Consider the following 14,822-nt stretch of genomic DNA (forward strand, 5'->3'; position numbering starts at 1 on the left):
ATGTTAAATTGAATTGCAATCTGCTGAGAGTTCACTTAAATTCACTTAATTTTAAATGGTGACCTTTTGGTGCTACTGCATTCATTATCTTTCCTCCATTACCAGCGTACAGTGGCAGCTGTGTACCAAATACAAGATGTATTGCAGCAACTTGCCAAGGCTCCTTTGACACCACCTTTCAAGTTCTCAACCTTTGTCACCTAGAAGGACAAGGGCAGCAGATACAAGGGAAAAAACACTACCAACAACTTCCCCTCAAAATATATCACCATTCCTTCACTGCCAGTGGAAGGAAATGCTCCCTTCTCACTGTAGGTGATGTACTAAGGCGTAAGAACTGTTGTGGTTCAAGAGGCAACTTACCTCTATCTCCTTGAGCATTTAGGGTTAGATAATACATCATGGCCTTGCCAATGCTTATCCCGTGAACAAATTTTAAAAGAGAACTTCTGGGATTGTATCATTAGAACAAGGTGCAATTGATGTCAGTTAATTTCAAGATAGCATTGTCTGTATTTCTCCATTTTGAGAATGTGGGTAGACATTTAACCCCCTGAACCTGTTCCACCATTTAGTGCGATCATGGCTGACCTGCCTTTTATCTTTGATTAATTAAAATCACATCAATCTCAGTTTTAATTTGACTATTAACCTAGCATCAATTGTTCTTTGCAGAAGAGAATTCCAAATATCCACCACCCTCAGCATATATAAGTATTTCCTAACATCATACCAGAAAGGTCTGGCTCAAATCTTTAGGCTATGTCCTATTGTCCTGGACTCCTTAAATAGTGGAAAAAATTTCCATCCACTCTTATCAGCATCCTTAATATCTTTTTTAAACTTCAATCAAATCACCACTTAATTTTCTAAGTTTTGGAGACCAATGGACACTCACCAGCTGCGACCACTTCAGGTGAGTCATACACACTGTGTAGTGCACTGAAAGAGCCACCAAGTGTCGGTGGATTGCGGTGTGGAGCATGCCAAAAAGACCAGCACAGATCACTCCATTATTCTTGCCATTATTACACTTAAAACGTCTTTGGTAGGATTCCACCTCAGAGCTCTAAGTGTAGTCAACTGGTGATTTGTAGTTGTAGCATAACTTTTACCCCTTTGTACTCTAGGTATTCAGTATTCCATTAATGTTCTGATTGTTTTATCATTTTATGACATTTTAATGACCTACGTATATGGACAATTTAAAGCAGATGTTACATTTTAGGATCTTTTCACATCACTTTGTTCTAGATTATCTTGGCTTCCTTGAGTAGTTTTGTTGATGAGTCCCTACTCTCCATGCCTTGGAGTGAAATCTGGATAAACCTTTGATTAGATACTTGAGAAATGAATAGCAAAGTTTGATCTGGTTAACTGCTCTTACTTACTGGACTAATCATGTACCCTCATTGAAAGCTATATTTATAAGTTTGAGCTATTGAGCAAATTTATCCTTGGAAGACAAAAAAATGTGCAGTCACAGGATTCACTGGCATTATCTGTGTTCAGTCAAAAAGGGCCTAGTCCAGACCCTTAATAGTTGTTAACTAATACAAAAGCAAAATACTGGAGATGCTGGACGTACTCAGCAAATCAAACAAATGAGAGGAGAGAAACAACATTAACATTTCGCTTTGGTCTTTCATTTGAGGTTCAGATGAAAGATCACCAACCTAAAATGTTAACTATGTTTCTCTTCACAGATGCTGCTGGGTATTTCCAGCATTTTCTGTTTTCATTTCATTAACAATTGGACTTGGTTAAGAATGGAGGAGCCAAGAAAAATTGAGGAACAGTACTGAAGTGTGAGGAATTTTAACAGCAAATGCCAACCAGCCATCTAAAATGATAACTGTTAGCATGAAACCCTCTGCTTGAAATATGCATTTGTGACATAAATACTGAGTCAAATTAATGTATATAACTTTTTTTAAAGTTAAGCCAATTATTTTACCTGTACCATTTTATTACTAGAACCATTACGAGGTCCACTCATTTGGAGAACAATTGAAAATCTAGAATCTTCAAAGCAAAGGATACGTATCATGTGGAAGGTAACTTTGTTTATATAGTGAAGATTTTCCTAGCGCAAGCATCTCAAATATACAAGTACCCAGTGACAAACACAGAGGAAATAGTAATTTTAAAATACAATGGCTAATGCTTTATCTGGCTCTCATTTATAAGTGGAAACATCAATTGCTAAATTGTCCATTGTTTTTGTTCCTTTTTGGAGAGTGGATAAATGGTACAAGAAGGTTGGGGAATTCTAGATCTACCTCATAATTTAACGGAGGACAAGTGGAACTCCGTTTATGTGACAAGTAATCATCGAATTCAAGTTTTGGCAGAAGCGGGAGAAAGAGAGGCAATAAAGACTTAATGTCACTGTTCCAAAGAGTGTACAAGGGCAAAGGAATCTGGTGGCAGAATATATTGAGAGAGGAGTTAGCAAAGCATTTGGGATATTGGGCTTCTTAAATAGAGGTATTGAGTACAAAAGAAGGGAAATTATGCTGAACCTGAATAAAGCTCTGGTTAGGCCACAATCAGAGTTACATCCAATTCTTGTCACTATATTTTAGGAAAGATGAGGATCCATGGGAGCATGCGGAGGAGATGTACCAGAATGATTCCAGGGATCAGGTATTTAGATACAAGGTTAGGTTGTAAAAGTTAGGGGTATTCCCCTTAGAGCAAAAGAGGTTGAGGGGAGATTTGATCGCAATCAACCATGATCATAACATAAGAACATAAGAAATAGCAGGAGTAGGCCATCTAGCCCCTCGAGCCTGCCCCACCATTCATTAAGGTCATGGCTGATCTGATAGTGGTTTAGTTCCACTTACCTGCCCGCTCACCATAACCCTTAATTCCCTTATTGATCAGAAATCTATCTACCTGTGACTTAAACATATTTAACGAGATAGCCTCCACTGCTTCAATGGGCAAAGAATTCCAGAGATTCACTCCATCAGAGAAGAAGTTCCTCCTCAACTCTGTCCTAAACTGACTCCCCCTTATTTTGAGGCTGTGTCCTCTAGTTCTTGTTTCCTTTCTAAGTGGAAAGAATCTCTCTGCCTCTACCCTGCCTAGCCCCTTCATTATCTTATATGTCTCTATAAGATCTCCCCTCAGCCTTCTAAACTCCAACGAGTACAGGCCCAATCTACTCAATCTCTCCTCATAAGCTAACCCCCTCATTTCCGGTATCAACCTGGTGAACCTTCTCTGCACTCCCTCTAAGGCCAGTACATCCTTCCGCAAATAAGGGGACCAAAATTGCGCACACTACTTTAGTTGCGGCCTCACCAGTACCTTGTATAATTGCAGCAAGACCTCCCTGCTTTTATACTCCATCCCCTTCGCGATAAAGGCCAACATTCCATTTGCCTTCTTGATCATCTGCTGCACCTGCAAACTGAGTTTTTGTGATTCATGCACAAGGACCCCCAGGTCCTTCTGCACAGTAGCATGTTGTAATTTTTCACCATTTAAATAATAGTCCATTTTACTATTATTCCTTCCAAAGTGGATAACCTCACACTTGTCAATGTTATACTCCATCTGCCAGATCCTCACCCATTCACTTAGCCTATCCAAATCTCTCTGCAGACTTTCTGCATCCTCCATGCAATTCGCTTTCCCACTCATCTTTGTATCATCCGCAAACTTTGTTACCCTACACTCGGTCCCCTCCTCCAGATCGTCTATGTATATGATAAACCATTGAGGCCCCAGCACCGATGCCTGCGGCACGCCACTAGTCACCGACTGCCAACCAGAAAAGCACCCATTTATTCCAACTCTCTGCTTCCTGTTAGATAGCCAATCCTCAATCCACGCTAACACTTTACCCCCAACTCCGTGTACCCTAATCTTCTGCAGCAACCTTTTGTGAGGCACCTTATCGAACGCCTTCTGGAAATCCAAAAACACCACATCCACCAGTTCCCCTCTATTGAATAGCAGAGCAGGCTTAATTGGCTATGGTCTGCTCCTGCTCCTATTTCTTCTTAGGCATGCAAGAAGGGGTATACAACAAAAAGCTGTCCCCAGTAGCCGATGGTAGAAGGCCTAAGGGACACATTTAAGATTTTGGGCAAGAGGTGCATGCAGCATGTGAGGAAGAACTTCCTTAACACAGCAAGTGACAATGGCTTGCAAATTGCTGTTTATAAGGGTGATGGAAAAGGAAATGACTGGTTTGAAAATTAAATTGGATGGGCACTTGAGATAAATAAATTTGCAGGATAAAGTAGAGGATATGACTGATTAGCTTTACAGAGAGCTGACGTGGACTCAATGGGCAGAATGCCTCCTGTGGCACAATGACTACAACAGCAATAAAGAGGACAACACTCAACTTCAATGGTGTTGTGCCAGGATTAGCATCCAAGTCTAGGAAGGAATCTAATCCCGTTTAATAACTCCAGGCTGAAGAGGGAACTGAGTATGTCACTTGAATGGATCATTTAATCTACCTGATCTAGCAGATTATCAGCAAATTCTGTTATGCCTGTGAAGCGTGGCAGATACCTTACTGAGTAGGAGATATTTGGAACATGATTACTTTCCAACTATACTGGGCAGGACTTGAAGATATTGTTACTTAAAAAGCAATGTTGAACTTCAAAATGTTATGATTGGGTTATATTTACCATCAGTTTGCTATAAATTAGATCATCTAAAAAATAACACTTTCTAATAAAAAAACTGAATTGCCTCATCTAATTCTGAAAGGCACATACTTGAAACCTCCTCTTTAAAAGGGAGTGAAGGACTGCATTTATTCCTTATAAATGACTCGATACTGATTATAGCAGCCAAATCGTGCTAAAAATGCTGTTATTTTGATCTGTCCTTTTACACACATCTGTTTTGAAAATCAGTCTCACTTTACCTCAATTTTTACTTGAACTTTTAAAATCTATTCAAATTACAGGAACTAGATAAGTCAGATGCTAATGGAATTATTTTGAAGTATCAAATGTCAATTAAGGGAAAGAATTTTATGGAATTCGTAAGTTTTGGAACTGAAAAACTAGAATACAATCTTATCCTTTCAAACGAAGAATATGAAATCAGACTTAATGCCAGCAATTCAGCTGGTGACTCTCCAAATGAGATTTTAGTACTGCCAGCAACAACAAAGTCAGGTAAGCTAAATTTTATAATATAAAGTAGTGTGTGCAAATAGGCCATTCAGTCTTTCAAACGCATTCCCATAACAAATTTATTCTACAGTGAAATTTGCTAAATTTCCCAAGCAATACTAACCAGTACCTGCAAAATCTTCCTAGACATTCAAGCACAATGAAATGTTTTTCCTTTAATAGCGAAGGCAAACAAATCAAATTCCACAAAACTGTATATGCCCTTCTTGCAATTGGATCTATTCAGCTCTGATAGTTGCATTTATGACACTCTCATTCATCATCTCAGCAAAACAGGAAACAAAAGCAGGCATTGCTGTGTTTCCCTTTGTAACACTGGGGGAAGTGTTTGGAGTTAAAGAAGTTGCTAATGTGAGAACAAGTTCAACTAGACACAAGATATGGACTTGTTGGATTTTCATTCAAAGAAAAGAGCTTGCAGACTGACCTGGTGAAGGATGGATGTATCTTACAATCTCGATGTGGAGATGCCGGCGTTGGACTAGGGTAAACACAGTAAGATGTTTAACAGCACCAGGTTATAGTCCAACAGGTTTATTTAGTAGCAAAAGTCACACAAGCTTTCGGAGCTCCAAGCCCCCTGAAGAAGGGGCTTGGAGCTCCGAAGGCTTGTGTGGCTTTTGCTACGAAATAAACCTGTTGGACTTTAACCTGGCGTTGTTAAACTTCTTACAATCTCCACAGTGCAGAAGAGGCAATTCAGCCCATCAGGTCTGCACTGACTCTCTGACAGAGTATCATCCCCAGGCCTCCTGCCCCGCCCTATCCCTGTAACCCCGCACATTTAGAGAGATTGGACATCAATTCTGTTGGTGGCAGAAGGTGTCAGAAGAATTGCAGATGTATTGGGAAGAGACTGGGAAGGGGCGACAAGAAGAAATCAGTTCAGTAGGGCAAGAACAAGCTGAACCAATGGGTTTGCCAGGCAGCACTGTTTGTAAATCTTGGAAAGAGATGGAATCTAAAGTTGAGAGAGACTGGGGACTATAAGGTTGGAAGCCATAGAAGGAAGATTTCCAGAGGAGATGCGGTTAGTAATAGTCTTGGAGAGAGAAGCTTGTGGTATGAGACTTCAGTTAAATGGATAGATTTTAAACTTTGTATGATGCTAAGCTCTTCTTCCTTTCCTTCCATGCCTGCTTCTTTTGCCAGTGGCTTTTCCCCCACATAGCAAACTCTTCCTTTTACCTCCTGAATTCTCATTCCAAATGGATCTTCCCCTCTTGCTTCTTGCCCCCTCCAGATCTTTTCATTGAAAAAGCTGCCAGTGTGACACCTCAATTTCTGTTTTCCTTCTCACTTCTAAACTATCCCTTCAAATCTGTAGGACTACATTCTCTCAGGCCCAGTGGTAACATGATTATCAAATCTGCAGATAAGAATGGAGGTATTGTCATTGGGCAAACCTACCTCTAGCCCAGTGGAGGGTGGATGCCAACTATCTGACGACTCCTCCTACCTTCCCCAGACCATGAAAAGGCTGCCGAACATCAAGGTATAATTTCCAAGACCTGTCACTGACCTGATCTCCTTTTGAAACCCACAACTTCATAGTCCCCAAAACTCGTATAGCCCACTTCTATCTCCTGGCCATGATCTGCATATAGGGCTGCCAGTAAACACAATTTCAACCTGTTCTTGTTCTTCCTCCCTATCTCAACTCAAATTTCTCGTCTTGTCCATCTTCTTTCTACTACATCTATGACTCTCTCAACTCTCTGCCACTTTAACAGTTGCCTTGCCCTCTTTCACCACTTCCTGTACATTAATGATTATAAAGATACCACTTCATACTTTCACCTTGAACTGGAAAGTTTAATCAACTTTATTTCGCATTACTACCCTTTCCTCATTTTCATATGATCTGCTTTTAGCTCTTCCCTTTCCTTTCTTGATTTCTTTGCTAACCTATTCCTAGAAATGGGGACAATCAATATCCACTATAAACCCTCCTCCAACTATTTTGAGTATACTTCCACCCAGCTTCATAGGAACATAGAAGATCGGAGCATTAGTAGGCCATTCAGCCCTTCAAGCCTGCTCATTCTCTGACAAAGCTGGATGGGAAGACATATCCTTCTTTCTCCAACCAAGGAATCCTTCTGGGATTCTAATGCTCTCACTTCTTTCCTTCCTCCCAGAACCACTAAGATTCCTTGCCCTCAACTTCCATCCCACCAGTGTCTGCATTCAACGCATTGTTTCCACAACCTCCAGTGTGATGCCACCACCAAACACATTTTCCTCCTGTTCTCTTTTGACATACTAAAAGGGTTGTCCTCCATGATCCCTTAGTCCACTCCCAATCACCTTTATCCATCCCACAGTACACGTGTATGCAAGCACATAAGATGCCTTTACCTTCTCCTTGTCTACAAGTCCCCTGTATATAGGGGTAATGAAATACACCTTGGGTGACCATTTTTCTGATCACCACTATTCAATCCACAACCATGACCCTGAATTTACAGTTGCTTGTCATTTTAATTTCCTGCTCCACTCTTCCTCTGAATTCTCTGCCATTGGCCTCCTAAGCTGTTCAGTGAAGACCATATGAATAGGAAACGGGAGGAGGAAACAGTGAGAGGGGATAAGGGCTTCTTTTTCACATTGGCAATCTGTAATCAGTGGGGTTCCACAGGGATCAGTGCTGGGACTGCAACGATTTACAATATGTATTAATGATTTGGAAGAAGGAAGTGAATGTATTCTAGCCAAATTTGTAAATAGGTGGAAAGGTAAGTTGCAAGAGGGATACAAATAGTTTACTAAAGAGCTATTGATAAGTTAAGTGAGTAAGCAAAAAGTTGGCAAATGGCTTATAATATGGGAAAAAGTGAAGTTTTTCATTTTGCAAGGAAGAACAAAAGAACAGTATTATTTAAATTGAGAAAAACTACAGAAAGCGGCAACGCAAAGGGACTTGGCGATACTTGTGCACGAAACACAGAAATCTAGCATGCAGATGCAGCAAGTAATCAGGAAGCCGAATGGAAATGTTGGCCCTTATTTCAAAGGGGTTGGAATATAAGAGTAGGGAAGTCTTGCTGCAACTGTGCAAGGTACTGGTGAGACCACATCTGGAGCACTCTGAATAGTTTTTTCCCCTTTTTTAAGGAAAGCTATTATTTAAGGAAAGACATTTCATTGGAGGATGTTCAGAGAAGGTTCATTCAGATGATCCAGGATGGAAGGATCATTTTATCAGGAAAGGTTAAACAGGTTGGGACTCAGGAATTTAGAAGAATGAGAGGTGATTCTCATTGAAACATATGAGATTCTTAAAGGGTCTGCCAGGGTAAATGCTGAGAGGATGTTTCCCCTCATAGTGGTGTGTAGGACCAGAAAGCATAGTCTCAGAATAAAGGGATGCCAATTTAAGACTGAAATGTGGAGGAACCCCATCTCTCAAAGGGTTGAGAATCTTTGGAAAGCCTTGCCACAGAGAGCTGTGGGGGCAGATCCTTCTGTATATTTAAGGCTGAGAAAGATAGATTCTTGATCAGTAAGGGAATTAAGGGTTACAGGGAAATAGCAGGAAAGTGGACATGAGGAATGTCAGATCAACCATGATATTAAATGATAGAGCAGGTTTGAGGGGTGCTCTACCCTTACCATCACTATGGGTTCTTGTCTTATAGATATCTTATCGTCTTACAAATTTGATACAGTTTTTTAAAGGATTACCAAGTAAATAGATGAGGGCAGTGAGGTAGACATTTACTGCTTAGACTTTAGCAAGGCTTTCGACAAGGTATCCACATGACTGGTCAGGAAGGTTAGATCACTTGGGATCCAGGGAGAACTAGCCAATTGGGTACAAAAATTGGCTTGTCGGTAGGAGACAGTATGGTGGTAGAGGGTTGTTTTTCAGGCTGGAGGGTTGTGACCAGTGGTGTGCTGCAGGGATCAGTGCTGGTCCACTGTTGTCTGTCATTTTATATAAACGATATTTGGGTGAGAATATAGGCGGTATGGTTAGTAAGTTTGCGGATGACACCAAAATTGGTGATGTAGTGGACAGTGAAGAAGGTTATCTAAGACTAAGCAGGAACTTGATCAACTGGGCCAGTGGGCCGTGAAATGGCAGATGGAGTTTAATTCCAATAAATGTGAAGTGTTGCATTTTGATAAGACAAACCAGGGCAGGACTTGCACCGTTAATGGTAGGGCACTGAGGAGTGTTGTCGAACCGAGAGACCTAAGGGTGCAGGTGCATAGTTCCTTGAAAGCGGCATCACAGGTAGACAGGGTGGTGAAGAAAATGTTTGACACACTTGTCTTCGTCATTCAGAGCATTAAGTACAGGAGTTGCGATGTTATGTTGCAACTGTACAAAACATTGCTACGGCCACATTTGGAGTACTGTGTACAATTCTAGTCATCCTGCTATAGGAAGGGTGTTATTAAACAAGGGTGCAAAAAATATTTACAGGGTTGTTACAGGAACTGGAAGGTTTGAATTATAAGAATAGGCTGGAACATTTTTCCCTGAAGCATGTGAGGATGAGGAGTGACCTTAGAGGTTTATAAAATCATGAGGGACATAGATACAGTGAATAGCCAAAGTAGGGGGGTCCAAAACTAGACGGCACATGTTTAAGGTGAGAGAAGAAAGATTTAAAAGGGACCCGAGGAGCAACTTTTTGGCACAGAGGGTGGTGCGTATATGGAATGAGCTCCCAGAAGACACAAAGGCAAGTATAATTACAGCATTTAAAAGGCACATGGACAGGTGCATGGATAGGATGTGCTTCCAATTTCAAAATTATTTATAACGTTCAAATACTGAACCGTGGGAGAGAAAAAAAGTCTTGGATCAATTTAGCAAACCAAGTAAATTTCCCTCTGATAAGCATCTCTGCTACTAAATGCCCTCAAGCAAGGTCTAAGTGCCATGATAACTCATACAAGTCTCAGTTAACCCATGTACCATCTAGGTAGTATCAGCCTCAGTGGGACGTTTATTGGCTCATTGGAATAGAACTTATACCTACAACTTTCTGATTCTGACATGTGATACAACTGAACCAAGGTTAACAGAAGAGCAGAAGAATTTGATTTAAAATAGGAAAAGCAGGATGAGAAATATAAATTTGAATTTGTTTTCAACTCAAGGCAGTGAACATTTTCAATGCAAAATGTGTTCATTCTGTTTTAGCACTGCCACCTGTACGGAATCTCCATGCTTACCCTCAAGAAGGTCAATTGATGGTCGAGTGGAAGCCTCCTGATCCTGCAGTGAGTGGCTACGTAATAGAGTGGTGTGAAGAGTCCAGCAGGGATTTATGCCCTGGACCTTTATACTGGCAACGTGTGCAAAAAGATGCAAGCAAGGCTTTTTTAAAAGGTGTGTGTTATTTTGGCTTCATTCACAGTATTCAGTATTTGAAGAGCAAGTGTGCAATATGTTTGTCTGCCAATTATTTTACTTTTACTTTGCTCAATGGCTCTGTGCTAGAACGTAGGAGTGCTTTTCTTCATTTGTGCTTCTGGTGTGCAGCCTTGCTAGTTGAGAAGGGGATATTGGAAATTTAAGTACAAGCAGTGCGCCATTGTCCAGCCAGCATCTTAAATGATTAGAAAATTTTGCACAGCATGTTCATTAAGCTTATCCTATAAAGCCACTGTTGGAGGATGTATTTATTTATGATTGGGTTTCATTGAATGGTACTTAGGCATAGAATTAATCACAAAGTACTTCCAATCGCACCTGCTGATTGTGGGTTTTAACACCAATATTCCTAGTCAGGACTATACTGGACTTCTAATCTACTTCCCAGCAGTGAATTATGAGAATTTCAACATGTTTTATTTTGTTTTATTGTTCTTTGTTCTTTGGAGGGCCGAAGGGCCTGTTTCCTGTGCTGTACTGTTCTTTGTTCTTTATTTCTCTGCATTTGGTTAGGTGTTTCCACTCTCTTTGAGTTCCCAAGATCATTCCTCACCCAACAATCCTGGCAGATAATGCCAACCTTTTAGCTAATACCCATTGGCTACTTAAGAATATTTTGATTTGGTTCCCTATTATTTTTCCTCCACTCTGAAATTTTCTTCCTATTAGAAGGATATTAACTTTGGCTGTGTTAATGTGTTGAACGACAAATTACTTGGACATCCAACTGATTTTTGATTTGTTGAAGGAGGATTGGGGGACTGGAGAAGCAATGAGGTTGTCCCTAAACCCTTTCATTTCTTTCACAACTTTGTAGAATGCATTCATGTATTGTGTTTCACCGATTCATTCTCATTTTGGCACAGTTGGTAAATTAGGGCCGTTCCCCAATAGCGCTGCTGCCATTTTCATTTTAGTGAATTTATGGAGCATGTTCAGATCAGTTCAAAAAATCAAACTGCAGCTTCATTGCCTCACTGCTCGCCACTTCTCCTACATGCTCATTCCCTCCTCCCACTCTGCCCGCTGCTTCCCAACTCCCTCCCACTCGCAGCCCCCTCACTCATTTTTGTTCCCTTGCCCAGCCTCACCACTCTTTCCCCCCCTCCGACCCCTTGCCCACAGTAGAGTTTTAAGGAGAGAAAGCACCAACCAGGGAGGCAGAGAAGCAGCAAGTGGGAAGGGTTGGTAAGCTGGTGGGTGACTGTAGGTGGCATTCTGAAGATAAGTTAGTAGTGTTTATCCGTTAGTGATAAGATAATGTTTGGGCAGTTGGGTTCAAAACAGCCAGTAGGTTTTTAATGTGAATATTACGGATCAGGAATGTAATCCATCTTTATTACACACTTTCTTATAGAAAAGTGATTTTTGTTTAGCACGGTTTCTTTTAGCGCGCTGTTTTTTTTTGCAAGAGCACATCAGGAGTGTTAAATGTGAGATAACTGTATAGAAGTTGAAATAATATGTTTAATTTAATTTCTTCTGCAGATAATGTTATGCCATTCAAACGCTATAGGATAACTATTTACCCTCTGTACAGTGGTCGTCCAGGAGCTCCGCTTTCAAAACTGGCGTATCTACAGCAGGATCGTACGTACACCCTGCTTATACTGACTATAAATGCAGAACATATTTGCATCTAATGGCTTAATTGTTAAATATATTAATTCTTAAATATATTAACCCTATATGATTAATTCATCTGCATATTCAGTTCATATTATCAGAATGCCTCAATAAACATTGGAACGTACTATAGAAGAGAATTGGCTAGCATATTACCCTTTCAACTCTGGGACCTAACAATTGAATTCCTTGATAAACATTATTATTGTTAGACCAACAATCTTTCTAAATTTCTCACTAAAGAGCGTCCTATTCGTTGTAGACACACACTCATTGCATAAACTGTCAATTTGCCAATAACACTATATCAGCATGCAAAATGCAAAGTTCACAAAAATTTCTATTGGCAATTAACTGCAATGCTTCATTATGTGACTGCAATATTTTACTATGTAGTGGCACCTCTGGAAGATTAACCCTCATGTAGGATTTATTAAGTTATGTACATCTCATGGAAAAACAAATCGACTTTATGCTCAAAACAGACAAATTTAATTAATAACTGCTGGGAAATGGCAAGTAAATCAACAGTGCTTTTTTTAAGTTCAAAAGACCAGAAGTTTTTTTAAATATCCCTATTTTGTATTTTTATCATGTTATATTCAGCCCGAATGACCCTGATGCCTGAAGCAGCAAAGTATGCTAATACTAGTGCTGACCCTTTCCTAATGAGTACCAAATTAACTACGCCTGATTGATAAATTAATTTAGCAAAATAATTGGAGTATGGGTGGTTAAATACAAGAGAGCTGAAAATGTAGAATTGTTTTCACTACGTGGATATTTTGCACTTGTACAAGCTGTGTTAAAAGTTGAATTGTTCTGTTTTACAGGTCCAGAAAATGGCCCAGTAGTTCATCTGAAACATGTGGGAAAAAAAGAAGTTGAATTAATGTGGAGTGAAATTCCTGTAAAGGAACAGCGAGGTTTCATTACAAATTACACCATATTTTACAAGAGTGGAAATGCAAATGAAACAAGTATGTTGCTTTAAGTGAAATATCTAGAGTGTGATGTTTTCAAAAGGTTCTTCAACTGGATGGGCTAGATTGCCATTTCCGAAATACTGAAATTGTAATGCTATTTTCAATTCTTTTACCTGTGTTAAGTATTCTGGTATTTCCTGCAGCTTTCAGCTGTAAATATTAAATGCTACATGTGTATATTTTTGAGCATTCATAAAATTGGGTTCTGCGTTTAAAGTAATTAAATTACTTTAAATTAAAGTAAATGAAATCTTCTGCATTTAAAAGTGTATATTACAGTTTATTTTGGGATTAAATAGCAAGCACTTTTTTAATTGGCTGTTGCCAGTAACATTCAAGTTTCATTCTTTCTTTTGATTAAAATATCAGTTTAACTTGAGTTTCAAAAATTGGAGAAGTGTACTTTTGGACCAACATGACAGCTAGGTTGCACGCGGTAAGATCCCACAAGCAGCAGTGAGACAACTGATCTCACAATTTAGATAAATGGTATTTGCCAAAGAAAAAAGTTTGGCCTTGGCCATCAGGAAAATTCCTTTGCTCAAGTAGCACCATTGGACATGAAGAAGCAGGTACAGGCCATTCGGCGTTTGAGCCTGCTCCACCATTCATTTTGATCATCAAATTCAATATCCTGATAGAACAAAGAACAGTACAGCACAGGAAACAGGCCCTTCGGCCCTCCAAGCCTGTGCCGCTCATTGGTCCAACTAGACCATTCATTTGTATCCCTCCATTCCCAGACTGCTCATGTGACTATCCAGGTAAGTCTTAAATGATGCCAGCGTGTCTGCCTCCACCACCCTACTTGGCAGCGCATTCCAGGCCCCCACCACTCTCTGTGTAAAAAAACGTCCCTCTGATATCTGAGTTATACCTCGCCCCTCTCCCTTTGAGCCCGTGACCCCTCGTAACCGTCACCTCCGACCTGGGAAAAAGCTTCCCACTGTTCACCCTATCTATACCCTTCATAATTTTGTCCACCTCTATTAGGTCTCCCCTCATTCTCCATCTTTCCAGGGAGAACAAGCCCAGTTTACCCAATCTCTCCTCATAGCTAAGACCCTCCATACCAGGCAACATCCTGGTAAACCTTCTCTGCACTCTCTCTAAAGCCTCCACGTCCTTCTGGTAGTGTGGCGACCAGAACTGGACGCAGTACTCCAAATGTGGCCTAACCAGCATTCTATACAGCGGCAACATCAGACTCCAGCTTTTATACTCTATACCCCGTCCTATAAAGGCAAGCATACCATATGCCTTCTTCACCACCTTCTCCACCTGTGCTGCCACCTTCAAGGATTTGTGGACTTGTACACCTAGGTCCCTCTGTGTTTCTATACTCTTGATGGCTCTGCCATTTATTGTATAACTCCCCCCTACATTAGTTCTTCCAAAATGCATCACTTCGCATTTATCTGGATTAAATTCCATCTGCCATTTCTCCACCCAATTTTCCAGCCTATCTATATCCTGCTGTATTGTCCGACAATGTTCATCGCTATCTGCAAGTCCAGCTATCTTCGTGTCATCCGCAAACTTGCTGATAACACCAGTTACACCTTCTTCCAAATCATTTATATATATCACAAATAGCAGAGGTCCCAGTACAGAGCCCTGCGGAACACCACTGGT

General features: G+C 40.4%; 1 protein-coding gene across 9 annotated transcripts in view; it reads left to right on the plus strand.

The window, feature by feature from the left end:
• The window catches only part of il6st (interleukin 6 cytokine family signal transduce), a 71,729-nt gene that overhangs the window by 43,803 nt on the left and 13,104 nt on the right, over positions 1-14,822 (plus strand). For all 9 annotated transcript variants that reach the window (XR_013498559.1, XM_078218991.1, XM_078218983.1 and 6 more), the window contains 5 exons: positions 1,978-2,057; positions 4,949-5,162; positions 10,342-10,530; positions 12,064-12,165; positions 13,035-13,181. Coding sequence is in view for 8 of the 9 variants with exons in the window: in XM_078218991.1 (XP_078075117.1) it covers positions 1,978-2,057; positions 4,949-5,162; positions 10,342-10,530; positions 12,064-12,165; positions 13,035-13,181 (732 nt within the window). In the remaining variant the exon portion in view is untranslated. The remainder of the gene's footprint in view (positions 1-1,977; positions 2,058-4,948; positions 5,163-10,341; positions 10,531-12,063; positions 12,166-13,034; positions 13,182-14,822) is intronic.

This window comes from Mustelus asterias, chromosome 1, assembly GCF_964213995.1.
Source record: "Mustelus asterias chromosome 1, sMusAst1.hap1.1, whole genome shotgun sequence".
NCBI classification, from domain to species: Eukaryota; Metazoa; Chordata; class Chondrichthyes; order Carcharhiniformes; family Triakidae; genus Mustelus; species Mustelus asterias.